Raw genomic sequence first — 17,711 nt, forward strand, 5'->3', positions numbered from 1 at the left:
GGATGAGAAGGAGACTTACTTTTTGTTTTAGTCTCTTTTAAACTGCTAAAACATTTTAAACTACATACAAAGATCCCCTTTTAGAGTTAAAAAAAAAAGCAAATAGAAGATCTTAATCATATGACAATTTAACAGTTCTGATGAAGCAAGTTCTACTAAACACACACAGCTAATTTCTTGATGAAGTAAAGGCCTCCTTAGTTGCTTACCTTTATAATATGTTTCTCTGGAGCATGAATCAACCAGTGACACCCTACATTCCTGGGCTACAGGTGAGGATAGCCCACAGAGTGAATCATCCCTTCCACCACCAGCAGAGCCCCACTCCCACATCCTGAACCTATGGAAGTGCTGGGGAAATCCTAGGTGAATAGCCAAAGGCATTCCCTCTTCCTCACCCTCATATCACGGAAAAACAGCAGGGAATCGCATGCCTGATTTAATACCTACCTGCTTCTGAGTTCTTCCGTATAGCAGTAAAGGTAAGCTCAAAGCTGCTGCCACTGTTGTCTGTATCAGAAACAAAGGTAACTGTGGCCTCATTGGTCTCTGTCAGCAATGGTGAGGGCAATATATTTCCACAGACCTTACCTTAAAAGCAAAAGAAATTGAAATAAGATTACTGAAAAATGATGGAAACAAACTTAGACACGTGCTTTTCTGATACTACCTTCCATGAACTCTCTGTTCTAAATACACCAAAGTATACAGTGGTCCCTTTAATTCATTCTACACTCTGTTTCAATAATTTATACTCCATTTACTTCCGCATACCCAATCTCACATGTCCAAATTCTACTCATCCTTCAGGGTCTAACTCAAAGTCCAGCTCTCCATAGACATTCCCTGACAACCAGTGGAAACGAGAGCTTTTCTGAACCCCATAGCACATATCCTATTCTATGCCATTTCCTACTTTGTGGTACACCTTTATTTACCTCACCAAACTGCAAGCTCAGTAGAGCAGAGACTACTTTTACTCTGTATACATCCAGTACTTGGTATGATATCTGGTTTAATGATTGGTTTAAAGAATGATTACTGGGTAAAAAGGCCTGAAGCATGAAATCATTTAGTCAATAAATATTATAACCCTTAGCACAATACCTTGACTATAGCATCCTGTCAAATACTGCTGAAGAGATATCTGTCCTAATCATTGGCCATATGGAGACCTAGAGACCGAGGTCTATGCCAGCTCCAGAGACCTTCTATCACGCTTAACACATAATATTTCAATTAAAGTAAATATATCAGTTATGCTTATATAGCTTATAAGAGGTATTCAATAAAAGAAATTAAATGACATGAAATTATCTATTGTCATAAGAAAAAAGAAAATTATAAAACAATGTAGAGTTCAGTGTGTACAGTTAATATGTATAGATAAATATACATCAAAATGTTAGCAGCATTTACCTCTAGGTGGTAAGGTTATGAATGGTTTACATTTTCTTCCATATGCTTTCTGTCTGTACCAGATTTGGCAAACGTGACTTGCTTTTGTGGTAAGAAGGAAAAAACCGACATGGCCTTGAAAGGAAGTTTCTGACAATGGTGAGATCAATTTCGTTCAATACTGCTATTAAACTTGAGAAAGGAATCGATAAACCTCAGGAAATATGCTGGTCTTTGCTTCCACTCTTACCACACACACTCTTGGCCCCTTCAAGAAGGGCACAGTTTGTAAGATGAAATAATTTCCCTGTGTGCAGAAATCTAATTTCAGATCCTTTAGCCCCTCTTTGGTTGTTTGGATACTCTAAAATGACAAATGAAAATAAATGTAGCATACTCACTAATAAGCACTCCACTGCTTGATTGTAAAGATACATAGTCATGGTCACATTCAACTTGATTTTCTATGTCTAAGCTTGTAAATTTTATTAGGATAATTTTATTTTCTGGTACCATTATTTTCCAGATACATAAGCTGCAGAGGAGAAAGTGAAGGAAGTATAATAAATGGCAGAGTCAAGTGTGACAAATAAGATCTAATATCTGAGGTTTAGCTCATAACTCAATACTAAAATTTTACAGGATATTAGAAGGTAAAAGGCAAAGGAAATTCTTTATGTGAGAATAATTTGTTTATGCTCAAATTGCTGGCATTTCTCCAACAAATGGAGCAGTATTAATTAGAGAATGGTCAGAAACCACCCTTTAAATTTCACTTAGTTATAAAATGCAAGAATTTTGATCTACGAATTTAAGAAACCTAAGATTCATCTCTGTAATTTATTAGTCTAATTGAAAATTCATAATATTCACCCAGAAGTTGAATTATGGATTATGAATTATGGATTGACCATGTAGCATATTTTAACCCAAACTAGCCACATCCTCCTAGGTCAGCCTAAGTCATAATCCCTGCAGTTGCGATGTTAGCCAACTTCCAGTGAGGTAAACTGTGACCTTTTACAAATATCCTTAGAAACATGTTTAAACATTTTGAAAGTAGTTTACATAATTTAACACACAATCCTTTACCTTTATTTTTCTATATGAATTCATACTATTTACTCAAGAAAAGAAATCCCAATGGGCCAGACATCCTCAGGGTCTTCTATGGCTCACATTTATGTGAGTGCAAAGCAATTTTTTTTTTTTTAATTGACAAGTGACCCTCTGTCATGATTTTCATTGTTCATGTATTTATTTTTTAATTTTTTTGAAGTATAGTTGATTTACAATGTTTCAGGTGTACAGCAAAGTAATTCAGTTATACATACATACATATATATTTTTTCATTCTTTTCCATTAAAGGTTATTAAAAGATATTGAATATAGTTCCCCGTGCTACACAGTAGGTCCTTGTTGTTTATCTATTTTATATATAGTAGTGTGTATCTGCTAATCGCAAATTCCTAATTTATCCCTCCTCACCCCTCTCCCTCCTTTGGTAACCACAGTTTGTTTTCTATGTTTGTGAGTGAGTGCAAAGCAATCTTATCTGGAACCTACCATGTCAGAACGAGCTTCCTTCTAAAACTCCATAGTCTTTATCAACAACCTTAGACCTGCTAACTGTCCCATTGCCCTCCAAGTAATAACTTCTCAGGACTGTAGGAGTTATCCACCCTTTTATGCCCAGTTTCCAAAACCAAACACTGTAATTCTCACCAAACATCTTCTCCTTAACCAGAAACTCCTTGCTTTACTCTTTTTCTATTCAAGCTCATCATCCTGAACTAGATGTAAAAATAGACTGCCTAAAATATTATTAAAATCACTTTTTAATCACTTTGATTTAAAAAGAAATAAGCTGTCTAAAATATTACGATGCCCACTTTTCTAAGCACTTTAGTTGGAAAAGCGCTCCGTATCCATCTTCCTTCTTGGGATTCATTACCCGCCTCTGAGGTAGGCAGGAGAGAAATTACTCCCCCTTCTCCAAATAGAAAAACTGGCATTGATATTGAAAGAGTCATCACATCTCACATATAATGGGAAATATAGTTTAGGCTTCATGACTTCAAAGGCCACTGCTTTCTCCTGTTTTCATCATATTATCTTCTAATTCAAAATCTCTAACTCAAAGATGGAAAATAGATTTCAAGTTACATGCCAACCTTGATTTACTGTTAGTGATTGCTGCATTAAAAGGATTCTGAGGTCTAGTCAAGCTGAGTGAGAGAGGGGTACCAGAATTAATCATTGATTTATTCATTCAAATATCTATTGAGCATTTATTATATGCCAGGCACTGTTCTAGGCTCTAAAAGCTGTAATATCTTCCATGGAAGGAGACCATCTGAATGCCATGAATCTGTCATTTCTGAGAGTCTAGCTACCACCTACCAGAATAAAGACAGGCTTGGAGAGACTATAACTCCCTGCTTCGATTTCACATTATCTCTTTCTCCCTTACCATTGGCTAATTAACTCCATTTGGAATTTAAAAGACCATTCTTCCATCATTCAAGTTTGCTTAGCATGCTGGAGTCACTAAGTAGGTAAATTGGCTCCATGCCTTATTACATTTCTAAAACATGTCTTTTCACGTTTGAACATTCTAAAATCAGAAGGATCTTACAATGGAGTCTTACAGTTGGGTTAGAAGAATCTCACAATGTTAGTCTTACAATCAATGGATTGAAAGAGTGTTTCAAGAGAGTATTTGTAATAGTTTTGGCCAGTCACCTGGGGGTACTATTGACTGCATACTACTTAATTTTTCTGCTTGAGGTGTTTTAGACTACACTAGTGGTGAAAATTTTAGACTACATACTTGTATGAATATTAGCTTATGATTCAAATTCTCAGGAAGATTTGTACCCCTCCCTACATCCATTGCCAAGGTTGAGGCATGTAACTTTCCACATGAGTGGGCTTATGCCTGGTATAGCCTTACACTGAAGGTATAGGTGTCCCACTTTTATATGGAGATCTCCTAATCTTGGGTATTTTGTTTTCTTTATTGATGGTACATAAAATAACAATGAACAAACAGTCTGTTTTCGATGTGTTGAAATATGGTATAAATTCATGCTAATATTGAGTTGTAATGTAGCTGAAAGTCTTATTCTCTTTAGTTGACTTCTTACTTTAGTCCCTACAAGCTATTTAATATCTTAACTATTTAATCTTAACTTCATTCTCTAAACGTGAAGCAGTTCAAAGCTCACAATTACTAAGACAGCATCTAGTGCAAATTCCTTCAAATTTCCCATAGATTACCTTGACATTTTCTGTTACTTTCCCAGGAAAGGAATTATCTTCCTTCTTTCTAAAGCTAAATCTTTATTTGTTGTGTTCTCATGAAACTTCCTTCACATATATATGTATTTCTCTTGACTAATCACTCTTACTCTCTCTTCTGCCCATAAGAACAGTTAGCCCTACCCTTCAAAAAACAAAATCCCCATTTCTCTTAATCCTAGTGCCCTATTACCCAAAGCCACTGTCCCATCTTCCTCCTTCTCTTCACTGCTCAACTGTCTTCCTCATCTCAAACAATAGCAGCTCCTTCCTTCCTGTAGGTCAAAAACCTTCAACACAATCTTAAGTCTTTCTCTCTTGAAACCCAAATTTTCAACTTGTTAGCAAATCCTGTGGCTCTACCACTTCTCACCACCTCGACTGTTACAAATCTGGTCGCAGCTATCTTCATCCTTACTGGGATTGCTGCAGGAGCTGGTCTTTCAGCTCTTGCTCCTGCCTGTTCTATGGTCTATTTTCAACACAACAGCCAAAGAGATCCTTTAAAATGTGTCAGATCATGTTCCTCCTCTGCTCAAAGTCCTCCAGTGGCTCCATATCCTACTCACAGTAAAATCCAAAGTCCTTCTTATGCTCTAGAAGTTTGGCCACTCATTATCATGACCACTTTCACCCTCTCTCACTTAGCTCTAGCTAAGTGCTATTTTTTTTTTTTTTTTCTGCCAGGAATATCCCTTCCCAAGATGATCGTTTGATGGCCTCACTCATTTCATTCAAGTCTTTGTTCAAATATCATTTTCATAGTGCAGTCCTCCTGAACATCATCCCCAATTATTGCACAACTCAGCACTCTCTACCCCTCCTTCTTGCTTTATTTTCCTGTACAGCACTTACCAACTTCTATTGTATGTAATATTATCTGTATTATCCCCACTTTCCACCCTACAACTTGCCCCACAAAGGAAAACATTTTTGTCTGTTTCATTCTCTACTGTATAACTAGCACCTAAAATAGTGCCTGACACATCTTAGGGCCTCAATTAATTTTTACTATTTGGTGAAGGGATACCAAGTTTTCAGCAATCACTTAACGCATTGTGAATATAGCTTCTAACCTTACAATTCTACTGAATCAGTTCCTAAATTTTGAATTACCATATCCAACGGCATTTTCTCTGAACTCATTTTGACTTTTGCAATGTTTGATACTACTAAGAACACCCTCTGTCTTGAAAGTCTTTCTTGCAGAGATCTCTTCAATACTTCATCTAAATTGAATCACAAGTTCTCTGTCTTTGAGGGTAAATTGTCTGTCATCTGTGTATCTCTTATCCAATAGATAAATGCTTTCTAGAATCTCACGCATAGCCATCCATCCTCTGCTCAAATATCCACTTATAAAGGAAATTCATTATCTCCTGCGCAGGCCATTAAATCTCAGAAATCTCTCAAATTAGAAACTACTTTACATTGTATTGAAATCTACCTTCTTCTAACATTTACCCTCTGCTCTTGTTCTCAGCTCAGCAGTTAATTAGAAGTCCAATTCTGCTTCTATGGTAGCCTTTCAGATAAATCAAGACAGTTCCTTCCCCCCGTCAAGTCTTCTTTGGAATGAATATATTCCTAGTTCCCTCCACCACATCTCCCAAGGCACTGTTTTGAATTCCCTTTTATCTTGGTCATTGCCCTTCAGGTAATTTCCAGCCTATCAATGTTCCTCTCTAACGATTGTATCTAGAGACCTCCTGCCTACACCCCAGCCCAGGACTCTAATAGAATAGGACTCTGGATGCTATTCTTCTAAAAGTTTAAGCAAAGATGGCAAAGGCTTTATTGGTATTATATTATTACTAGGTTGACTCACAGAATGTCAACTTAGACTCTTAATAAGCCTTTTAAATATGGGCTGCAATTAAGCCACATCATTTCTGTCCTATACTTGTAATGGATATTTACATTTATTTTACATTAATTTTGTAAATTATAATCTCACCACCCTTTTGACTTCCCATTTCCCATGGCATAAAGTCTAAGCTTCTTCACATGGAATTCAAGGTCCTCTACAATTAAGGCCTTTTTATCTTCATTGTCCACTGCTACCCCAGTTCCTGTTTACATTAACATTGCTCTCCAGCTGCACTGGGACACACTGTCCAAACAGCCCTGATATTCTTCACCTCCTGACATTTCTTATATACAATTCCCTCTGCCTGGCATGATCTGTAGAAATCTCTTATATGTTAGAGCTACAAAAGACTTCATGAGGAATAAACTCATAACAATACTTCACTGTCTAGTTTCAATACCATCCCCTTAACTGAATCATCTCTACCCCTCCCAACCACAGTACACACACCTCACAAATCACTGCAATAGGAACTATTCTCTCCATTGTCAATAGTACCAACACACCGTGGTAGTGTGGATTATAAAGCTTATTTTACCTTGTTTTATAGTATAGTTATTTTTGTCCAGCTCTCTCCTCCTACCAGATTATAAACTCATAGAACTCTCATCTACCTTTGAATACCTTTCAATGCTCAATGCGATTTTAAAAATGAATGTAGAACACTTAAGAAAGTGAGATATTTGCAAAATTAATTTTTAAAGCTTAAAGATATTCTTAGCCATATAGAGGACAAGGTAGGTAAAAAAATTTTTAAGATACTGAAGCTTATACATCATGAACTATTTTCCCTCTTCTAGGCAACACTGAACAAAGTATTACAATTATTACAGAAATAAGTGGGACAGGATTAACCACTAGATTCCCAAAACAATCTCACTACCAGCTGCTGTTAATGTTAGATATTTGAATACATCAATTCAGGTTAAGTTCCAGCCTTTATTTGTTTGTTTATATTTTTTGTTTTTTTTGGCTGTGCCCCGAAGCTTGTGGGATCTTAGTTCCTAAACCAGGGATCGAACCTGGGCCCCCTGCAGTGGAAGCCTGGAGTCTTAACCACTGGACTGCCAGGGAATTACCCTCGTAAGCTACAGTCTTAATGCTGATGATTCATACTAACAGGTATCAGAAATACCAATTAGCAAATATTTGTCATCCAATACCAGATAAAATATTTAGGCTTTTATGTTAATCAAATAAAGTAATTGAGATACCAGATAAAATTGCCAAAACATGGCCCCTTAAAATGGCATGATTTGGGGGAAAAACCCAGGGATCATTCCTACCAGGGTTACGTACCGATTATGAGAATGGTTGCTCTCTTTCGAATGGGGATAACGAATCTTCCCATTTTCTCCAAATAACACTGTTCCCTGAGGTCTACAATCTTCCAAAACATAGGAAAAAAAGCTGATTATTTTGCTCAGCCATGGACATTTCAAGACATATTGTACAGAGTCAGCTTGAAGCTATATAATTTACATTATATAATTCGTATTTATGGAAATGCATTTGTTTGTAGGTGCCATGACCTATACTTTGTATTTGCAGACTTTGTTAGGAAAATTTCTAAATCATAATTTTAAAAATATATAATAATTTTATTAATTAACCATCTGATATTCTTTACAATACTTTTTCTCCCACTTTTACTGAGGTATAATTGACATATAACATTATATTAGTTTCAGGTTTATGACACGATTTGTTATTTATATGTATTGTGAAATGACCACCGCAGTGAGTGGAGTTAACATCCATCACCATACCTAGGTACAAAGCTTCTTTCCCTTGTGATGAGGACTTTTAAGATCTACTCTCTTAACAACTTTCAACTATGTAACATAGTATCATTAACTATAGTCATTGTACTGTACATTTTTATCTCCAGGACTTATTTTATAACTGGAAGTTATAACTTTTGACTCCTTTCACCCATTTTGCCCACCCACCACCTCTGGCAACCACCAATGTGTTCTCTGTATCTATCAGCTTTTTTTTTTTTTTTTTAAATTCCACATATAGGTGAGATCACACAGTGTTTGCCTTTCTTTATTTCATTCAGGATAATGCCCTCAAGGTCCTATCCACGTTGTCACAAATGGCAAGATTTCATTCTTTTTTATGGCTGAAGAGTATTCATAATATTCTTTATCTGAGTTCTTCAGATTTAACAATTACCCAATTTTCTCAAATCATGAGTCATAGTGAAGCTGTCAAATTATAGTGTATGAAACTAATATGGTGTTTTCCCATCTCTAACTAGGATTTCCTGGGTTATAATAAAATACCTTTGTATAATGATATTAAAGTAAAAGTACACAACTTTTAGCAATGACATGGCAAGTCTCCAGCATTCGCTCAGAAATTTCAGACTCCTGTGTCACATTTTAATTGTTGGAAGCTAGAACAGGCAACTAGGGAATGAGAAGCTTAGAAAGATGATATTAAGGAGGCGTTATTTAAATAAATTACTTGTCACATTCTGATATTCATTTGACTGTGGAATTGATGGTTATTGCCTGATTTCATTGCCGTTTTAAAATATTGTTACCATTAACCTTTGTTCAGCGCTTGTTAACCTTTTTAACTTTCTCTTCTAGGTGATGAAAACTGAATAGAATTGTTACCAGGAGAAAAATTTCCCCCTGCAGTAATGGCAATGAACAGAACACCTTTACTCTGAAGACCAAATGAAAGTGAGCTGAGAGTGGGCTCTTGTTGGAGGAGGCACTAGTGTTCAGCTGGACCAGCAGCAGAAGTGCTTTTCAAATCATCAGCCAGGTGGCTGGTCTTGGACTACAATGAGGAAAGGAGGGAGGGAGGGAGGGATGGCGGAAACACTGTGTTCTGCTGCTCTGGGTCCTGGCCTTTAACACATTTGGTTCTTACAGTCAACCGCTTGTTCCTGTAAGCTGTGCTTCCTTATGCCTCTTTATTCTGCAGAGGCTGTCCCTTGTGCCATTTTCTTGAGCAGATGCTGTCCCTTTTCATTGCAAACCTTTTGGCCCCTCAGAACTGAGCCCCCTAGGCCCCCCCTCAGTGTTCTTATAGCTCTCTGGGTTTATGTGAACTTCACCTTTTATCACAACTATCCATTTACTTCTTTGTCTCCCCCAGTAGTTGGGAAGTTCCTTGAGGACAGGTTTGGCATCTGCAGACCAATACTTATTTTCCGAATCTAGATTTTAGTGCCACAGAACAAAAATAACTCTCCAAAGCCTCTCTTATGTTTCCACTCTTGCCAAGTAAAATTAACAAGGGTGAAAGGGAGAAAGGGTGATTTTTTTTGTTTTTTTGGCCTTGGGGCAGGTGGGATCTTAGTTCCCCAACCAGGGATCAAACCCATGCCAGGTGATTTATTTTTAATGATCTTAAGTAGTTTAGGAAAAAATTATGTCAACTGGTTAAATGCAGAAAGAATCCTCTAATGAGTCTATAAGCAAAACTATTTTAAAATCTCATAAGTACAAAAAAGCCCACATTCATGAAAATCTACATGAACATAAACGTGCAGATCCAGTTGATGCTCAAATTAAATTGACGGGTATCAGTGTTAATTAATTCAGAGTTAGAAGTTTATATACATTGTATTAGGAACTGAAAACAAGCCATATTCTTGCTTTATTTTAAAGCTTATTTCTGATTATATCTGCAACATAGAGTAACTATCCTTGAAAGAAGCATGACCATTTTTTGAGTTGCAATGAAATGAGGAAGGAGGAATTCATAGAAATGACACCCACCTGTCATGGTCTGAGTGACAAAATCCATTAACTCAAACACCTTGGAAAAAATGCCAGGTGATGCCCTTCTATGGTTATTTCTGAAAGGATTCCAGCCTCTAGCACAACCAGCTCCCCAGGAAGTTATCCCAGCAAGAACCCAGTTTCCATCGTCTCTTCTACAAACAAGTGGACCTCCAGAGTCCCCCTTTTATAATAGAGAAAGAGGAAATTTTAAAATAATCACAAGTTAAAAATATTTTATCAGGTCCAAAAATATCAGCACACATCTCAGAGAGAGAAGAAGTAGAGGCATATAAGCCCAAAGGTCATTATTCATCAACATTTTTTGTCTATCATTTTGTTTCTTCATCATTAGCTTCAAAGGACTGTCTTTTCGCTTAGATGTAACCTCCTTCCACCCACTTCATGCAATCTTGTCAATCTAACACTTAATTCCTCTCTTCCTCTCAGTCTTTTGGGAACAATCATATATATTTCAAAATAAATAGAAGGAGAAGGGGGAGTTCACAGATATATGCTTCCACTATAGCTTGTCATCTGGAATTACTCAGAAAGACTGTGTCACATCCCAAGCCCACAGCACCAGTGAATAGAGCCTCTAAAGTCATGCAATAGCTCAAGGCTTTAAAAACAGAATGCCTGGGAACCTAATTTTGTCCCAGGGGCTATATATAAAGGATCCATTGGCTCTCAGACTAGAGGATAAAGGACCCACAATTTCAGGATCCTTTCTTTAATAATTCTTCATAATGTCAATTATGTGTCAGATTAAATCCCCTCAAAAGGCACAGAGTTGTTTGAGAGCTTTATCCAAAAAATGATTGCTTATAAAGGATGAGACAGGACAAAGCAACCTAAGTCTACCTATGTTGCAATTTAGAAAGTGGAATAACTGTAAATTTCTATCTCTTTCATCCCAAACTCCTCCTGGTCCTTATTCTGTTGCCCCCTAGAAGAAAAATTAAACATTTTTCCAACAGAAAATTTTAGGGACCTTCACATGGCAGTTTCAAGCTGCTTGCTGGCAAAGAATAAAGAATCCCTGCTCCTACAGTTAAAAAAACAAACAAACAAAAACAAAAACAAACAGAAAAAGCCACTTTCCAAGTAAATTATCTTCTTCATCTAAAACTTAAAACACATGTCTTTCACAAATTGGCCTCCCTTTCCTTTCTTATCTTGTCAGGATTGGTCTTCTTTGTGAAGCTGTTATGTTGGCCTTGGGAGGTCACTGTCATTCACAACATCTTTTACCCCATAGTTACTATAGCTATGCTATCCTTGGTCAAACTTCGTGCAAACACTGCATTCTTCACTAAAGCTTGAAGAAAAATTACAATGTTTAACAAAAGGTGGAATGAAAACTAATTCAGAGCTGACCTAATTAGTTAGCCAAAGTGGTCATCTTGTTTGATTCCATTAGGCTGGAAATATTGAAACCACCTTCCCTGCCTCTCCTCTTCACTCCCCCAAAAAGAGGTACAGGGGTAAGAATGGACATGGGACAGAAAAGAATTCTCTCAGCCCTGGTCAAGGAACCTTTTTCAGTAGAAGCCAGATGGAAAGATGAGGGAAAAGGGAATCTTGAAGAAGTAACCCCCCAAAAGCAGCTCAGGAGAAAAAAAGACAGAATCCACTATCACCCACGTGATAGTGGGTGAATAACTGGACTGGTTTATGCTTTTTACCTGGCAGGCATCCTTTTCCCCATCAGGAAAACCAGCACACGACATGGTCCTTCCCAGGGGAGGAAGGTTCATACCCTTGAGCATAGTTTTACATGTTCTGTCATCCATGATGGGAAGTTCCACTTCCTGTAGGACATTTGAATATTCTGCTGCTGTGGAGAAGGGACTGATATGTTAGTCAACAATTGTCCTCGCTGAAAGAAACCAATAAGAAGCTTACAAGTTTAAAACTTGTAGATGTTTAACCAAAACGTAGAAGGCTTTTTTTTAAGCTGTGAATGATATTATTTCCTAAAATCTTATACTATGTGATAAAGGACATTTTTTTAAAATTTAGATTTTTAAGGTAACATAGGCAATTGTGGCTTCTCTGAATATATGCTTAAATGTTTCCTCAAGAGGAAAACTTTAGTCAATAAGGCAATATTCTGTAAAATTCTTCATTTTTAAAAAAAATCACAATATTAAAGATAAGGAAGCTTAACTATTGTTACTTTACTGTATTATTCTTCATCTATTATAGTTACCTCTGGTTCCTTCATCTGACACACCTAACCAAAATGGCAGTAGGAGGAATTTTATGTAGAGCCTTAAGTATAGACTTTTTATGGTGAAGACAAGCAGAAGTCTTCATTGGGCCAGAACTCAAGGGGGAAAAAACCCAGGATAAATGTATTATTCAGGACCAACAAAATTCCTGCTTCCACTGGGCATGTAAAGGGGCCTGGAAGAAATATTACATTCTTTTGATGCCTCTTACTCTCTGAAATCTTGCCCCATCCACTGGCCATGCAAAAAATCCCTTCTTCAAATGTATCACCTCTATGGGGAATAGAGATCTGCTGAACAGTAGTTCCTGAAAAAACAACAGTAACAAAAAATCCATAAGAGTCACAGACAAGTAATGGCTAAATATATCTGGAAACTGACGTCTGGTTGATTTCATGGTTTCTACACTTTCTTCCTAAATGTAATAATGACATACATTTTAAAAGTTTTTCTCTCTCAAGAGAACTATTTCATATTTACAGAAATTTAGAAAAATGCAAGTAGAATAAGGAAAAACACGTTACACATACCACAATGACCCTCCCCAAACTAGCAACATTTTAGGTTGTGCCCTTGTTCTTAAGGGATAGTTTTTCACTCAAGAGTAATTGAGCACTATTATGTGGCAAGCACTCTTCTGGGCCTCAATGAATGAGCAGAAAAAAGAAATCCTTCCCTGGCAGAACTTAGATACAAGTGTGAGTGAATGAGTGAATATGTGTGTGTGTGTGTGTGTGTGTGTGTGTGTGTGTGTGTTCGGGGTGGGGGGAGTACAAACAGTAAATCTAATAATTTAGTTGTTAGGTAATATGTGCTCAGATTTTTCCAGAAAAATCAGAACAGGGTAAGAAGAGAAGTCTGAGGATTAGGAAAGATAGCATGGGAGATGCAATTTTAAAAATGGTAGCCGAGGGGCTTCCCTGGTGGCGCAGTGGTTGAGAATCTGCCTGCTAATGCAGGGCACATGGGTTCGAGTCCTGGTCTGGGAAGATCCCACATGCCGCGGAGCAACTAGGCCCGTGAGCCACAATTACTGAGCCTGCGCATCTGGAGCCTGTGCTCCGCCACAGGAGAGGCCGCGATAGTGAGAGGCCCGCGCACCGCGATGAAGAGTGGCCCCCGCTCGCCGCAACTAGAGAGAGCCCTCGCACAGAAACAGGGACCCAACATAGCAATCAATCAATAAATCTTTAAAAAAAAAAAAAGAACTGCTTTAAAAAAAAAAAAACTGTAGTCGTGTCAAGCCTCACTGAGCAGAAGCTGAGGGAAGGAATCAGGCAGTCATCTGGGTGGAAAGCATTTGAAGAAGAAAAAAACAAAATGGAAAGTTCCTGCAGTGGAATCATGCCACATACATCTGAGGAAGAGTGGGGAGGTCAGGATGGCTGGAGCAGATTAAACAAAAGAAAGTTTAGTAAAAATATAAACAAAAGAGAGGTTAGATACAGGGCTAGGATGAGGGTGATGTCAGCTGATAGGAACACTGATTTCTATCTGAGTGTAACGGAGAACCACTGAAGTGTTTTCAGCAGAGTAATATAATCTGACTTAGATTTCAAAAAGGATTATTCTGGCTGCTGGGTTAATAATAAACATTAGGGATGCAAAAGAGGAAGCTGGAGATGATTCAAGAGGCCATTCAGATTAACCTAGGCAAGAAATGATGGTAGCGTGGAACAGGATGTTAGGAGTGGAAAGGGTGAGGCAAAAGCGATAGAATTCTTCTGATGGAGTAGATGGATAGTGTGAGAGAAAGAAGAATGAAGAATGAGCGCAAAGTTTTTAGCTTAAACAACTAGAAGATAGAATTGTCATTAATCCAAATGGAAGGCTATGGATAGAGCAGATTTAGATGTAGGGGATAATCAGGATTTTATTTTAAACATATTAAGTTGAGAAGTCTATTAGCTATCCAGGTAGATCACTAGGCAGTTGGCTATAAGAGCCCTATTAATCCCAGTACCATATATAATACACAGAAACCTGGACTGGATATATAACATCTAGAGCTATCTTCAAGTAATTGGTGTTTAAAGCCTTGATCCTGGATGAGATCCCTAAGGGAGTGAGCATAGAAAAAGAAGAAGCGGTCCAAGGGCTGATACCTGGGGCACCTCTACAATAAGTCACAAAGAAGAGGAGGAGCCATCAGAGAAGACTAAGAGAGGGTGTAAGAAGAAGTAGAAGGAAAACCAAGGGACCCCTAAAAATCAAGTGAGGAAAATGTTTCCAGGAGGGTATGAGCAACTCTGTCCAAACTCCTATTAAGTAAGCTGAGGATGGAGAATTTATCTTTGAATTTAGCAACATGGACATGGTGACTGTGATGGGCAAATGTGGTAGAGTGGTGGGGGTGAAAGTGTGATTAGCTTGGATGTCTAATAGACATCTCAAACCTAATACATGCAATTATGAGAATTGAGGAGAGGAAATTAACATGCCAACATGGCTCTTCATAGAGTTTTTCTATAAAGGGGAATAGAAAAAAATAAATAGTTTCTTTTGATATACAAATCTAGTTTCAGAGGCTTCCCTGGTGGCGCAGTAGTTGAGAATCTGCCTGCTAATGCAGGGGACACGGGTTCGAGCCCTGGTCTGGGAGGATCCCACATGCCGCGGAGCAACTGGGCCCATGAGCCACAACTACTGAGCCTGTGTGTCTGGAGCCTGTGCTCCGCAACAAGAGAGGCCGCGATAGTGAAGAGGCCCGCGCACCGCGATGAAGAGTGGCCCCCGCTTGCCGCACTAGAGAAAGCCCTCACACAGAAACGAAGACCCAACACAGCCAAAAATAAAAAAATATAAAAATAAATCTAGTTTCAGTTATTCTCTCTCAGTATTTTGATGATCTTGTTCTTCCATCTTCTGACTTTCATTACTGCTGTTAAAAAATTAGCTGTAAATCTAATGGTCACTTCTCTGTTGGAATATAGTATTCTCTAGATTTTTTGAGATCCACGCTGGGGTTTTAGGATGCTATAATTTCAGCACAACATATCTAGATATAAAATTATTTTTAATATTATAGTTTGAAATTTCTGGGCTTCTTAAGTCTGAAGGTTAGTGTCTCAGCAGCTATGACTAACCCTCACTCACTTTCCCTTAAATTATAGCCTCTCTCTCCCATTATCTGTATGCCTTCTAAAGCTCAAACTGATTGTTTACCATACTCTTCCAGTCTATCTTCTCTGTTCCACTTTTTTGTCTCTTTGGATAATTATTTCTGATCTTCTACTTCTCTATATTTGATCTAATCTGCTATCTAATCCAACTATTGTGTTACTAATTCCAATTATATTTTCATATCTTTTTTATTGACTCTTTTCCAAGTCTTCCTCTTCAGTTAATAGTTTGTTCTTCAGTCATTTTTGATAGACTTTAACTTACTTAAACTTAAGTAAAACATACTTTATATCATGTACCTCATTTTAATGCCTGCAATCTTGGAAGGCCTGATTCTGGCTGCTGTTATTTTGGACTCTCTATTTGGTGGCAACTTTCTCTGCATGCTTTTAATTGTGTGCTCTCATTCATTAAAACTTTATGGGAATACATGCAAGCTGAGATTTAAGGTTCATCTCTTCAAAGAGAATCTACTACCTTTGCTTCTGCCAGATACCCAATTACTCACCTGGAACAACTTTAAAGTCTTGGCTTGGAGTTTTTGGTGACAGGTAATGTGAATGCCAGCATCAAACCTGAATGAAGCCTGGCTCAGGCTACAGATTCTTCTGAGAGCCCTCCATTTAGGGCCAAGGTACAAGTATGTAAATTTCCTTATTCCTTCACTTTATGTGGTATATTTTCCTTTTTCCCCTATCTTTCAAAGCATCAGCTTTCAGGAAGTCCCAGGTTACATCCATGGGAAGCTCCAATCAGACTTTCCCATCCCCCATCCTACTCCCATGCAGGCTCCTTGCATGGCCAGTTAAGGCTCTAGGTTCTTAAAGATCATTTAGATGCCTCAAGGGCAGTCACTGACTTCAGTGCCTGGCTAACTTCTCTGGATCTGTTCTCTTTCATTGTTTCTGGCCACTGAACACTTCCCTTTCTTGTTTTTTAAAAAAGTAGATTTTTAATATTTTAACCAGAATGTTTAGATTATTTGTGCTGACAGAGTGTCAGATATCTAGTACATAACAGTGACAGAAAGGAGAAGTCTCTGAGGACATTTTCAAATGTCCCACACTCCTTGGCTAGAGCTGAGTACAGGTAGATGGCCTAGAATATTGCCCAGTCAAGACACTGGAGTACTTAAAATGTTGATTAAGTTAAGCATACGTAATTCGTGGCTGGTACAGTGTTTTTTATATGTTATAGATTAAACAAAATTATTTTTTAAGGAACAAATCTTAGCTATTCAAATATTTCTAGATATATACACAGGAATTGAAGTTAACTGGCAGAGAATTAATAAACACAGTTTTCTCCATTATATTTTTTTGTACTCCAACACTCCCTACTTACCAAAGTTGGCTTTGTGTTTTAGATATAGCAGTGCAATATCAAAACTCATATATCCAAGTCTGTTGTATTTGGGATGGATAATAATTTCTGAGACAGGAATTTTCTGTTCCTCCTTATCCTTCTGAAAGAGGTTATACTCCCCAGCAGTCACAGTCAGATGCTTAATTTGTTTCCTAAAACCAAACAAAAATCTTTCAATAAGTCTAGTTGTCTCCCCCAAGAAAGACAGTCTTGGTTTCATGTAATTAAATGAAAGTGATTAATGTACCTTTAAGCATTTCTAAGTCTTAAAAGAAGACGTATCTTTATTAGTGATTATTATCAATTGTTATAATTCCCTGTAAATTACAGGTATCTACAAAAAGTCATGGTTTTCAATCACAGAGTGTTTACATTCTGTGAACCCTTTCCCCTAGCATCAATTGTCTTTCTGCATAAAATATTTGTGTCTTCTTTTGTACATAAACCGTCTATATATGCTCTACCATTTTAAGCAAGATAGAAAGGTTGTTCCTAGAACTGTCCTTCTTTTCCTTTTACTAGCACCCTCTTCTAATCTAGTCAAGTATCTGTTATTTCCACAGTATTTTTCCCTCCTAATTACTGAAACTCAGATTATTATTAGAACATTAGTGCATTCATTTAACATTTGATGTTAATACTTTATTAAAATAAGTAACCATCAC

General features: G+C 37.5%; 1 protein-coding gene across 10 annotated transcripts in view; it reads right to left on the reverse strand.

Moving 5' to 3' along the window:
- OVCH1 (ovochymase 1) overlaps positions 1–17,711 on the reverse strand; it is an 88,672-nt gene that overhangs the window by 69,164 nt on the left and 1,797 nt on the right. For 6 of the 10 annotated variants that reach the window (XM_059935555.1, XM_059935561.1, XM_059935559.1 and 3 more), the window contains exons 4-10: positions 17,026–17,216; positions 12,770–12,865; positions 12,010–12,161; positions 10,319–10,505; positions 7,872–7,959; positions 1,800–1,933; positions 451–591 (exon numbers count right to left, since the gene is read on the reverse strand). In XM_059935555.1, the coding sequence (XP_059791538.1) occupies positions 451–591; positions 1,800–1,933; positions 7,872–7,959; positions 10,319–10,505; positions 12,010–12,161; positions 12,770–12,865; positions 17,026–17,216 (989 nt within the window). Of the gene's footprint in view, positions 1–450; positions 592–1,799; positions 1,934–7,871; positions 7,960–10,318; positions 10,506–12,009; positions 12,162–12,769; positions 12,866–17,025; positions 17,217–17,711 lie in introns of those variants that run through there. The other 4 variants (XM_059935554.1, XM_059935552.1, XM_059935556.1 and 1 more) reach the window with 4 other exon arrangements.

Source organism: Balaenoptera ricei, chromosome 10 (assembly GCF_028023285.1).
Source record: "Balaenoptera ricei isolate mBalRic1 chromosome 10, mBalRic1.hap2, whole genome shotgun sequence".
Classification (NCBI taxonomy): Eukaryota; Metazoa; Chordata; class Mammalia; order Artiodactyla; family Balaenopteridae; genus Balaenoptera; species Balaenoptera ricei.